This window comes from Camelina sativa, chromosome 19, assembly GCF_000633955.1.
Source record: "Camelina sativa cultivar DH55 chromosome 19, Cs, whole genome shotgun sequence".
NCBI lineage: Eukaryota > Viridiplantae > Streptophyta > Magnoliopsida > Brassicales > Brassicaceae > Camelina > Camelina sativa.
The window spans coordinates 8,433,699-8,447,032 of NC_025703.1; the positions used below are offsets into that span (position 1 = coordinate 8,433,699).

General features: G+C 34.3%; 3 protein-coding genes across 7 annotated transcripts in view; 2 read left to right on the forward strand and 1 right to left on the reverse strand.

Annotated features, from left to right (window-relative positions):
• Positions 4,273-12,336, forward strand: LOC104765556 (glycine-rich cell wall structural protein 2-like). Of its 3 annotated transcripts, XM_010489287.2 has the most exons (3): positions 4,273-4,510; positions 6,006-6,442; positions 12,120-12,336. In XM_010489287.2, the coding sequence occupies exons 1-2, from the start codon at positions 4,387-4,389 to the stop codon at positions 6,407-6,409; spliced, it is 528 nt and encodes a 175-aa protein (XP_010487589.1). In that variant the 5' UTR covers positions 4,273-4,386; the 3' UTR covers positions 6,410-6,442; positions 12,120-12,336. The 3 variants fall into 3 exon arrangements, with proteins under 3 accessions (XP_010487589.1, XP_010487588.1, XP_019097076.1); XM_010489286.2 differs by lacking the exon at positions 12,120-12,336 and having other exon boundaries at positions 6,006-6,659; XM_019241531.1 differs by lacking the exons at positions 4,273-4,510; positions 12,120-12,336 and having other exon boundaries at positions 5,768-6,659.
• Positions 8,371-10,637, forward strand: LOC104765555. 3 transcript variants are annotated; one of them, XM_010489285.2, is made up of 3 exons: positions 8,371-9,176; positions 9,284-10,081; positions 10,162-10,637. In XM_010489285.2, the coding sequence occupies exons 2-3, from the start codon at positions 9,628-9,630 to the stop codon at positions 10,365-10,367; spliced, it is 660 nt and encodes a 219-aa protein (XP_010487587.1). In that variant the 5' UTR covers positions 8,371-9,176; positions 9,284-9,627; the 3' UTR covers positions 10,368-10,637. The 3 variants fall into 3 exon arrangements, with proteins under 3 accessions (XP_010487587.1, XP_010487586.1, XP_010487585.1); XM_010489284.2 differs by having other exon boundaries at positions 8,371-8,708; XM_010489283.2 differs by having other exon boundaries at positions 8,371-10,081.
• The window catches only part of LOC104765554 (cell wall / vacuolar inhibitor of fructosidase 1-like), a 6,292-nt gene continuing 4,300 nt past the window's right edge, over positions 11,343-13,334 (reverse strand). Inside the window, exon 2 of the mRNA XM_010489282.2 lies at positions 11,343-12,075. Within this exon, the coding sequence (XP_010487584.1) occupies positions 11,553-12,075 (523 nt within the window). The 3' untranslated portion in view covers positions 11,343-11,552. The remainder of the gene's footprint in view (positions 12,076-13,334) is intronic.

The following is a 13,334-nucleotide window of genomic DNA, read 5'->3' on the forward strand; positions in this document are numbered from 1 at the left end:
AAATTGTTGGAAAAAAGTATTCAACAAACTTATTATTTTTAATCTAAATTTTTGTTAGAGAAACAAATTATCAAAAAAGAATTTAACAATATAAGCACAAAAACAAGAAATAAATATACTAAGAAAAATTGTTGTTTTCAATATTTTTGATAAAGAAAATTTTCTTTCTATAATATTTTCCTTTTTGCAAACATTTTCTTTCTATTATTAAGGCTTTGTCATACTATATAAACAATATATGTATACACGTTTATTATTGCCATATAAATACTGATTATTTTTAAAAATATAAAAATATGAAAAACAAGCCACTTGTTTTAAAACCCTAGTTGTGCTTCTCTTTCTCCCTTTTGTTTGCTTATAGCTGTCTATGGTTTTTATTCTTTTTGATAAAATAATTTATCTGTTTTTTTTTTTAAAACTCATTAATCTATTTCATCTTGTGTAAGTGAACAATCAACATATAAAGATCCACTTCACAAGTGGCTTCGGTCATAATGCTTCCATTCATTTCCGAGTGGGGAATCGATGGTCTAATGAAGCTTCTGTGTAAGGTAAATAAAAAGATATTTAATTATTATTATAATAAAAATCTACATTGACATTTTTCTTAAAAGATGCTGGTTTAGTGTCCGAATGGTGACTGCGTATTTAGTTGTGCCGGAAAAATGGTTTTAGAGTGCGGTACAGATCAACTGCGGTACATGCGGGTTGCAGGACAATTGCGGTTTATACAAAATAAGCGGTATATAATAAAAAGTGATTGGTGAAAAAAACTATTTGCGGTTTACAATAGAATGTTTGACTGGTAAAAAAATGTAATTGTGGTTCATGAAATATACATATATATCGCTAAATTGATTATATTTACACATAATTTAGTATTTATGATATTTGCATATTACTGAAAAATCATAATAATAATATTAAGTATAATCTAATCTAATAAGCTATTCATTGTTTGTTTCAAATAATTATATTGCATTTATTAGTTATTTGCTAAAACTTGTCAAAAAAAGAAGTTATTTGCTAAAACATAACTTAATTACATAAATATACATTTAAATTCATAATCTTTTGAACTAATAATAATAAGTCAACTATAAAAAATACTTTCAAATAATAATGGATACTTGAATGAAAAAAGGAAAAAAAAAACTTAATTTTTTAAGTGATATAAAAGAAATTGTGTATGATAATATTTTGTGTTGTATGTTTAATTTTATACACATGTTTTATCATTATTAAATGATATTATTAACTATGGGTGAGGATTTGCAAAAAAACGCATGGTATTGTTTACATTGAAAAATTGAAATGTGTTTTTCATCTTTTATGTGTAATTATGCATGTGTTGCGTACAATTTTTTTAATGAAACAAAACCCAAATTGATAAATGAAATTGTAAATGGTGACATATCACTCGTTTTCTATTTTTTATTTGAATAACTCACTTAATGGTGTAACCATTCCCTACCATATTGTTTCAGTTCTGAGATCGGAATGGTGGTCAGACGACTTTGACCGTGCATCAGATTAGAGTAGAGATTAATTTAAAACACACGCATGATCTACCAAGTTTATAAACTCTGCTGTTACCCTGTTTCAATTGTTTCCAGTATTTCCTATGCTCGTATTATTTTAAATTGTAATGTTATTAATCCTAATAATAGCAAATCAAAGATAATATAATAATCCTTTTATTATTATTGGGTTATGCATTTAACAGTTTTTATTCATTTTCCAAAAAAAAAATCATATGTTAACAACAAGAAACATTGGGCCTCAGTTTTGAAAGTTTAACCAAAATATTTGTTAGCGAAAAACAAATATTTTAGTCAGGCCTGAAATTTATAAATTTATAAACGGGCTAGTGGGTTTTAAGAACAGTTACCATTTNTGATTTATATTACAAATCTTTTATGTATGTTACCATTAAATGTGTGTGTTTTTTACACCTATGTATATTGTATGTTACATATATATAATTTATCATAACCTAGAAAATATCTATACGAACAAATTAAGCCAACTATTATATGTCTCTTTACTTTTATTTTTACATAGTTTCTTTAACCACTAAAATTGTTGGCTCAAAGAATATTTCAAATAAAAAATAAATTACAACACAATAGTGTATGACCAACCATGCAGAGAACCTCGGTTATGCCCTCCTCCCTTATGGAGAGAACCTTGCATCCAACCTCTTCCACCATAGAGGAACCTTGGCTCTGCCCTCCTCCCTTGGGAAGATAACCTTGCGTCCAACCTCCTCCACCATAGAGAGAATCTCGGCTATGCCCTCCTCCTGTATGGAGACAACATGTTCACGTCTTTTAGTTATCTCACAGTGAATTGCTCCAACAACCAATGAAACTAACGAACCTTTTCCAACGTCACAAAATCTTTTGATAGTAACTAATGTTAAAATTCACAATGTATTCGTGGAAGTTTCTTTGACATATCATGATGTAGTCTCTGTCTCCGAGCTCCTATGGATCTATCAACAACGATTTATATTTATTCAATCTATCTATCTATGTTTGTTGTAAGCTTGTGTTTGATTAGCCTATTTTGTCTAACCATTAGGTTGATGAGTTTCTCATTTTTATCTCCTTTTAAGATTGAACGAATGGTAACAATTATGTTTGCACAAAATAAAAGGTCTATGACCAACCAATCAAGGTTGAAAAATTAGAAGAAAATTAATTTGACACAATTAAAGAAATAGTAAAAAATTATAGGCACAGTAATATATGAATATCAAATAATTCAAAAATGAAATTATAAATTAAATAAAACAATCTAAAACTATTACAATAAATTTTAAAATACAGTATTAAAAAAGAAGATCCATATATTCATTTTCCTCTTTTTTTGGGTTAATATATTAATCTTACCTATTCCAAACTAAAAAGAAGAAAGTAGGAGTATATTTTGGTTTAAAAAAAATAAGGAAAATTTGTCTTCTCATTAAAAAAGTTTCACCAATAGAACAAAATTGAAAGCATTATTTTTGAATAAATTATTTTGTTAGATGAAAAATATGAGATGCTCTATGTTTATATAGAAGTGAGTACTTATATTTTTTAGAATTAATAATTTACTGTATATTTTCCTTAATCTCTTTTCTATTTTTTTGTAGAATTAATAACTTAAAATTAAAATAAGTAAATAATGTTATAATTTCGAATTTTATGATTGATATATATATATATATATAATTATTTTAAAAAACTGCATAATTTTTGTAATTTTTGTATTATAATAATTATCTTTATACATTATTAATATTGTTTAAAACAAATTTTTTGTTTTAGTTGATATGTGTTAAAATCATGGTAATGGCTAACTTTGAAAACTTAACTATTGTGATGTTATAATCCTAATATAGCAAATCAACGATAATATAACATAATCATTTTATTATTATTGGGTTTCTGCATTTAACAGTTTTTATTCATTTTCCAAAAAAAAAAATCATATGTTAATAACAAGAAACATTGGGCCAAAGTTTTAAAAGTTTAACCAAAATATTTAATAGCGGATAAAAAATATTTTCGTCAGGCCTGAAATTTATAAACGGGCTAGTGGGTCTTAAGAACAGTAACCAATAGAACTAATAAAGAATGCACTAAAGTCAAGTATGGACCTCCTTCACGCGTACGCGTACGGCGTACCTGTAAAGATGGCGAATTCAAGAAAATGGGAGGTCCCGTTGATGTCACACAACTCACAACTACATACATATTCAAAATCAAATTTCTCTTTATCTTCCTTGGTTGAAAAAGGTAGAGGCCACGTATTGACGTACCTGAATATGTTACACTGTGCATACTGTACATAAGCCATTAGCGAATATTTTATGACGTGTGTGATTTTTTTTTCCGAATATGATAATACGTGACATCTACTTATGGAAATTTTGGTCGATGGATCGTGCTACTCGAAATATTTTATACGTGTCTGTTAAGCCTATATAATTACTACTGAGAATTAGAGAGATGAGCCGTAAGGAAGACGACACATGTTCCAATCACTATATCTACATATAATTAAAATATAATTTGGGATGATATTGGAGGAGTGGCGATTGCTGTATCTTCACCTACAAGAGCACTGAGAAGTTGCAGGCCCACTTAATTCACCATTGTTCACACATATTGGTCATAAGGAAGCTACTAGAACTTACGTGACTCTTACGTTTCCACTATCCTCGATTCCTTATAAATACCTAAGCAAACCAACATTCTCTACATAGACCATCAATTGATTACATCACATACGGCTTCTCTAGCTAGCTCTCTATATTTAAAACTTTCACAGAGAAACGATCTTTTTATTAGTGGCTAATATAGCTTGGTTCATAATTAAGAAGTTGTGAATATGGGAAGCCTCAGGTTCCTAGGAGCTGCCTTCTTGGTTTTAGTTGTTTTTGACGTTTGTTTAGCAGCTAGATCACCAAAAGCTCTTGGTAGAGGGTCCGGTTCAGGTTCCGGGTATGGTTCAGGTTCCGGTNAGCTCAAGTGATAAATAACATGCACGGATTGAAGAATGGTTTGAAGGAATAAAGAAACATCATAGTTGTATAACTTTCAGACCAACACATAAAATTTAGTGGTTGTACTCGTGGTATCATGTGATTGTGTCACACCCAAGTACTAGTAGGCAAGTACAACGTAGTAGGCTGGTCGAATTTTTTTTTACCAACATTACGTGGAAAACGGGCTTTTCGGCCCAATAGATTAATATCCGTTGACCACGTACGGGCCCTAAACCTTTTACGGAGTTGCCGACTCAACTAACTGTCTGGCAGTCAGAACTCAGAACCTGAACCGTCTGGTCTTCGTCAACCCAAAAAGATCACCTGCACGTGTCTCTCTCTTTACATAGTTTCTCCTTGTATAGGATTTAAAGAAAACGTTTCAAGATTCAAGATTTATTTGGGCACAAAACTCAATATATACTTATTTAAACTTATTTATTTTTCAAAAAAGTTCATGATGGGTAACGGTAAAGTATAAAGATTTAAAAATATAAAAATGACTAGTGTGAATTGTTGACGGCAGAAGAGATAAATTTATATCACAATGAAAGGATAATAAACGTGTTAATAGACNATAAAGAATGCACTAAAGTCAAGTATGGACCTCCTTCACGCGTACGCGTCCCTGTAAAGAAGGCGAATTCAAGAAAATGGGAGGTCCCTTTGATGTCACACAACTCACTAGATACTTATTCAAAATCAAACTTCTCTTTATCTCCCTAGGTTGAAAAAGGTAGAGGCCACGTACTGACGTACCTGAACATGTTACACTGTACATACTGTATATATATAAGTTATTAGCGAATATTTTATGACGTGTGTGAATTTTTTTCCGAATATGATAATACGTACGTGACATCTACTTATGGAAATGTTGGTCGATGGATCGTGCTACTCGAAATATTTTATACGTGTCTGTTAAGCCTATATAATTACTACTGAGAATTAGAGAGATGAGCCGTAAGGAAGACGACACATGTTCCAATCACTATATCTACATATAATTAAAATATAATTTGGGATGATATTGGAGGAGTGGCGATTGCTGTATCTTCACCTACAAGAGCACTGAGAAGTTGCAGGCCCACTTAATTCACCATTGTTCACACATATTGGTCATAAGGAAGCTACTAGAACTTACGTGACTCTTACGTTTCCACTATCCTCGATTCCTTATAAATACCTAAGCAAACCAACATTCTCTACATAGACCATCAATTGATTACATCACATACGGCTTCTCTAGCTAGCTCTCTATATTTAAAACTTTCACAGAGAAACGATCTTTTTATTAGTGGCTAATATAGCTTGGTTCATAATTAAGAAGTTGTGAATATGGGAAGCCTCAGGTTCCTAGGAGCTGCCTTCTTGGTTTTAGTTGTTTTTGACGTTTGTTTAGCAGCTAGATCACCAAAAGCTCTTGGTAGAGGGTCCGGTTCAGGTTCCGGGTATGGTTCAGGTTCCGGTGGAGGAAACGGTGGCGGAGGAGGGGGTGGTGGCGGTGGCGGTGGAGGCGGAGGAGGGGGCGGAGGAGAAGGGTCAGGTTCAGGGAGTGGTTACGGTTCAGGGTATGGATCCGGTAGTGGTTATGGAGGAGGAAACGGTAGCGGTGGAGGTGGAGGTGGCGGTAAAGGCGGTGGAGGTGGAGGCGGTAACGGAGGTTCTGGATATGGGTCAGGTTATGGAAGCGGCTCGGGATATGGAAGTGGCGGTGGTGGCAGAGGAGGCGGAGGCGGTGGTGGAGGTGGCGGTGGAGGAGGAGGAGGTGGTGGTAGCCGTGGAAATGGATCGGGCTATGGAAGTGGATATGGTGAAGGGTATGGAAGCGGATACGGTGGCGATAGTAACGGTGACTCACCCTAAATCATTCTTATTGCTTATTTTTACATGATATAGGAACATACAACAATAAAGTGATCGATGTTTTGTCGTCACATATACATCTTGTATATTGTGTAAATCACTCTTCTTTTGATATTGAAGAGAGACGATGTGGTTACACTTTCCATTATTAGAAATCATATGCATTGGCATATATATAGATTGTACCATGCACCATTTACTTTACTTATAATAGCACTTTGTACTAATCATATGTACCTTCTTTATCCCACTTATTGGTTCCTTCCACTTTTACTATAAAATATTTTGGAGACGTCTAATAAAACTGGAACAACACAAAAGAATTAGTATAGGCATAGGCGCATAGCTGATAGCTCAAGTGATAAATAACATGCACGGATTGAAGAATGGTTTGAAGGAATAAAGAAACATCATAGTTGTATAACTTTCAGACCAACACATAAAATTTAGTGGTTGTACTCGTGGTATCATGTGATTGTGTCACACCCAAGTACTAGTAGGCAAGTACAACGTAGTAGGCTGGTCGAATTTTTTTTTACCAACATTACGTGGAAAACGGGCTTTTCGGCCCAATAGATTAATATCCGTTGACCACGTACGGGCCCTAAACCTTTTACGGAGTTGCCGACTCAACTAACTGTCTGGCAGTCAGAACTCAGAACCTGAACCGTCTGGTCTTCGTCAACCCAAAAAGATCACCTGCACGTGTCTCTCTCTTTACATAGTTTCTCCTTGTATAGGATTTAAAGAAAACGTTTCAAGATTCAAGATTTATTTGGGCACAAAACTCAATATATACTTATTTAAACTTATTTATTTTTCAAAAAAGTTCATGATGGGTAACGGTAAAGTATAAAGATTTAAAAATATAAAAATGACTAGTGTGAATTGTTGACGGCAGAAGAGATAAATTTATATCACAATGAAAGGATAATAAACGTGTTAATAGACGACGGTAAGGGTGCGTTTGTGTAACAAGTCAGATTCATGGGGCCACGGTATTGTTTAGGAAATGGACCGATTGAAATTAATGTTGTCTGTAAGTGGGATGTGTAGAGCTCCCTACCAATCAGACACCTCCATGCCTTATGATTTCCTCTATGATTATTGATTTCATTTGGAAACTTCAAACTGTTACCTAGAATATAATGGAATGGAATTGCGCAAGAATTAAAAAAAAAAATGTATCATATTCACATCCTTTAATAAACATGTACTAATTTATGAACTAATGATATATGGATTTAGAACGAATTAAAAAAAAAAAAAAAAAGAAAGTGTGACAAAACAAAGGTTGTTGCTGAATTTGACTGCGAAAAGACAAAAGAAAAAAGAAAAAAAAGAAAAGATGTTGACCAACTTTGTTAGGTGGGGGTGGTTCTTCGTAATCAGAAATCTTTTAGGGGTTAAATCGAAAAGTATAAATAGTTAAGGGACTTAAATTGGAAATATATAAGTGGAGGAGGCAGTTGAGGGAACCGCTTTTGTTGTGTTGAAGTCGTCATTTTCACATATTTGTAAACTGGGCCAGATAGATTTATAGCGATCAAAATGGGTCCAAACTTTTTTCCTTCAAATTATGACAATATATGTCGTCTTTGTATTTGTCTTCGTCTATTTCAAATCTGTTCTCGACTAGTCTTGAATTTTGTTGTTCTTATAATTTTCTACATAAGTTAACAAAACTTAGTTTTGTATTCATGAAAAAAACCAAAAAATAAATATCTTTTATGAACGAAATATTTATAGAACGCGCCTTCGAAGAGCAACGAATATAATAATAATAATAATAAACGGGTGCAAAACGTAAAAGAAAATAAAATAATGGGGATCAAAGTTAGAATAAAAGAATATTTGGGCCATGTCAATGCGTCGGTGACGTTGAAGCTTCGCTGCTGGAGCAAAAAAAAGCTCACATGCGTATTATCTCAGCTAGTATATTTAGAACAACAACACATGTCCGAACACACATTACAGTTCCTATATCTGTTTCGAATTCAAATCTTCTGTCTTTTTTATTTATTTATTAATTAATTTAATTTTATTCAATTCGTTTTCAAAATCCAGAGAATATTTCAGATTAATAATCCTATCTATATATTTCGCGATCTCTCTCCTGAAAAAAGAAAAGAAAAAGAGTTGGAAACTTCGACGAATGTGTGTACTGTATATTCATTTGTCTTCTTGATTTAGTTGGAAACGGTCTGAAGTGGGAGAAATTAATCCGCCATTTTCTCCTCGGTCTCTCTGCTCATCTCTTCAGTATCGGATCTGGGTCTCCCTTCGCTTTCGTTTCAAGGTAGCCTTAAAAAAAACGTTCAAATATATTTCCTATTTTATTCACACACACCCATTTCATTTCGTTCAGAGTTTCTAATCTGACTCTGTTCTGAAATCAATCTTTCAATACTCATCATCATCACACTCAGCATTTCTAATCTGGGTTTTCGAATTCGATTCGTTTAAGAATATTCATTTTTTATTTTAAAGTTTTTAATATGTTTTTCCCCCCTAAGTCACGGCATTGGAAAAAAGGAAAAACACAGCTGTGTTCCTTGCTTCATGCCCGAGATTAAGCAATAATTATTTATTTCTTTTTAAAGAAATTTTTATATTTCGAATCAATGCACTTACTATAATAAAATTACCTACTACTTTTTTTTAACAGTATCTGAACTTAAAACATCCAACCAAACTTCAAAACTCTCCTCTTTTAAATCCCATTCTCTACCTTTTTCTTATTCCCAACCACGTGGTTTTTGATTCGGTAATTACTAATTATCCATATTTCTACTACACTCTATATGATTAACCCATTAAAGTTATATTTTCTTTAATCTTTTTTATCGATTGTTGATTTTTTTTTTTTTGCAGATTATTATTATTATTATTATTATTGTGAGATTACATTATCTCTGGAGAGAGGAGGCGTTAGCTGTAATACATTGTTTACTTGCTTTGCCTATTAAAAGCCGTCACATAAAGTAAAAGCAAACTCACATAATATAGACACCACATTTTTGCGTATATTGTGTGTGTGTTCTTTCGTCTCTGTTGGGAACAGATCTTGACCTTGATTACAGACAGATTCAAGTCATCCTAGATCGTCTCTTAGGGTGATGAGGAGTCGTTGAGGTTTTGTTTCTTCAGCTTCCAGTCTGATCTAAAGTGAGATACTTTGGTTTGTTTTGGAGTCTTGTCTTAATCTGGTTGAGATAATGGGAATGAGTCTTGAATTCGATGTTGATCTCGAGAAAGGGATGGTTGATTGCGACAATGTTTATACAAAATCACCGGAGAAGCCCATGTCTCCGGATAACAAACCGGTTAAAACCGGAGAAGAATCTGTCGTCGGTTCGTTAGAGAATGATGCAAGTCCGGTTCAATGTGGGATCAGTAAACCGGGATGGGGGAGGAGTGATCGCAAGGAGAAACGCAAGAAATCCGCGTCCAAGCCCCCGCGGCCGCCGCGTGGACCGTCTCTTGACGCAGCGGATCAGAAACTTATCAGAGAGATCGCTGAATTGGCGATGCTGAAACGCGCTAGGATCGAACGCATGAGAGCGTTGAAGAAATCGAGAGCGGCCAAAGCTGCGTCTGCGGCTTCTTCTCTCGGCAATGTATTGGCCACTCTTTTCACCGCTATTTTCTGCTTCGTACTCGTTTTCCAAGGTATGATTTGGTTTAACAATTGCGATTGCGTTTTGGAGATTATCAATTTTGGTTAACCTTAAATTTGTTGAAATTTTCAGGATTGTCACCGAGAGCAGCCGGGAAACCTCACTTAGTAGACGCCGGAAAAGCCAACGGTGGGTTTGTTTCGGTTCAATATGCGGGTAATCCGTCGGCGAGTGAACCGGATGGAGGTTATACCGGACCGGCTTTAGCACACAGATATCCTCGTAGTTTACTAAAACCGGTTTCCGGTTTGGAGAATGAAAAGAAGAGTTCGCAGTGAACCGCAACAAAAAGGTTTTAGGATTGGAAAGTCCCATATACTGGTTTGATCAAACCATTTATCGGTTTAGATTGTCGGTGAACCATGTACTCATATATCATACCGATAATTTTTTGGGGGAAAAAATAGAATCGGCTGCTTTCTCAGCGGCTGTGATGATTAATTATTCGATGTGGGTAAAGATTAGTTTTGTGTCGTTTTCTTGAATAAACTGAGAGAGAACTATAAGGTTACTAATAATAATAAAATCAGTGTTATGTTATTCAGTTATATCTCTTATTGTATATAGGATTATAATACAAAACTGAGATCATTTTAGTAGATTTGTTGCAAAATAGTATCCAGATTTTGACGAAATCAAAACATAAAAAGAAATATGAGTTCAACATTATTGGTATAGTTTTATTTTTTTAATAATGTAGATCACATGTTAACGATGGTTGCGTTGGAGTAGAAAATTTGAAATCAATTACATTAGTATTAAAAATAACAAAATGTATATATTTGGGAACAGAATCCATGTGGCTGTATCTAAACAGTCCACTGAGGTAATAGTAGAGAGACACCACTATTAATGCTGTGCCAAAATTACTTGAACATGTGATTTCACGTGTGTTTGTGTGTGTGTGTATTTCAAACGTCTATTATTTCTGTTTCGTTGCTGTCTGCGGATGCTTCGTAGGCCCTTTAATTAAGGCCCATTAACTCCTAAATCCGTTTAGTCTCACTCACTCTATTACTCCTCAACTGAATTAAAGTGAAACTTTAACCTAAAGATAGTAATTTGTAAATCGTTAGTCTGAACGTCAACAAAACATCTAATGGTATTTTCATATCTTATTCTATGTTTAACTTCGATACTGTACATGTGTGAGTTGTAGTAGTAGTAGACTATTCTTCTTTTTGGCTAGCCGGAAAACAATAGTCATACAAAACCAATTCTGCTTTCAGAAAAATGATGAATTTAGTAGGGAAAGAGAGAACGGACCACATTCATCAATATATACTTGCTCTTGACAATTAAACTTGCTTTGCTTTCAACTTTCACAAATATCAATTTGTAGTTGATAGGTATGTGATTCAATAGTTTAATAACTCTTTCAAATTTATAATAGAAATTTGGTGGTTCGTGTAAGTAATTACAAATATATATATATATATAGAATAATGAACTAACAAAGATTCTTAAAGTCCATTCATTAGAGACTTAATCACAGACATCGCCACGTCACAAAGATTCTTAACCAGCTTGTTTCTAGCCGTAAGGGCCACCGAGCTCTCGTCGTCGGCGCCGGCGTTTGTGATCCCTTTCTGGCAAGAATCAGTCTGTTTCTCGGCGTCTCCTAGGACATATATGGCCAATCCGAACTTGCCGCGCCGCATTGTTTCCATCGCCTGAGGAATATTAAACTTGACCACCGGCCTGTACAGCTCTGCGCACTGAGCAAGCGCACGCTCTGCCGCAGGATCGTGAGTATGTCTGATCAGCGTTTGGATGTATCCTAGTGTATCGGTCATGTTACCGAGAACGACGCTGGCCATAGCTGCGGCTAAAGATATGGGATCGGAAGGTGAGGGAGATAGTGGACGGAGAGAGGCTTCACATAGGTCGCTGAACGGCGTTGCTTGGCATATTTTGTCTATAAGATCGTCGGAGGATACCGACGGCAGAAGCAGGAGGAGAAAGAGGGAGAGACACGGTAATGATGTGACGGTACNATCATTCTTATTGCTTATTTTTACATGATATAGGAACATACAACAATAAAGTGATCGATGTTTTGTCGTCACATATACATCTTGTATATTGTGTAAATCACTCTTCTTTTGATATTGAAGAGAGACGATGTGGTTACACTTTCCATTATTAGAAATCATATGCATTGGCATATATATAGATTGTACCATGCACCATTTACTTTACTTATAATAGCACTTTGTACTAATCATATGTACCTTCTTTATCCCACTTATTGGTTCCTTCCACTTTTACTATAAAATATTTTGGAGACGTCTAATAAAACTGGAACAACACAAAAGAATTAGTATAGGCATAGGCGCATAGCTGATAGCTCAAGTGATAAATAACATGCACGGATTGAAGAATGGTTTGAAGGAATAAAGAAACATCATAGTTGTATAACTTTCAGACCAACACATAAAATTTAGTGGTTGTACTCGTGGTATCATGTGATTGTGTCACACCCAAGTACTAGTAGGCAAGTACAACGTAGTAGGCTGGTCGAATTTTTTTTTACCAACATTACGTGGAAAACGGGCTTTTCGGCCCAATAGATTAATATCCGTTGACCACGTACGGGCCCTAAACCTTTTACGGAGTTGCCGACTCAACTAACTGTCTGGCAGTCAGAACTCAGAACCTGAACCGTCTGGTCTTCGTCAACCCAAAAAGATCACCTGCACGTGTCTCTCTCTTTACATAGTTTCTCCTTGTATAGGATTTAAAGAAAACGTTTCAAGATTCAAGATTTATTTGGGCACAAAACTCAATATATACTTATTTAAACTTATTTATTTTTCAAAAAAGTTCATGATGGGTAACGGTAAAGTATAAAGATTTAAAAATATAAAAATGACTAGTGTGAATTGTTGACGGCAGAAGAGATAAATTTATATCACAATGAAAGGATAATAAACGTGTTAATAGACGACGGTAAGGGTGCGTTTGTGTAACAAGTCAGATTCATGGGGCCACGGTATTGTTTAGGAAATGGACCGATTGAAATTAATGTTGTCTGTAAGTGGGATGTGTAGAGCTCCCTACCAATCAGACACCTCCATGCCTTATGATTTCCTCTATGATTATTGATTTCATTTGGAAACTTCAAACTGTTACCTAGAATATAATGGAATGGAATTGCGCAAGAATTAAAAAAAAAAATGTATCATATTCACATCCTTTAATAAACATGTACTAATTTATGAACTAATGATATATGGATTTAG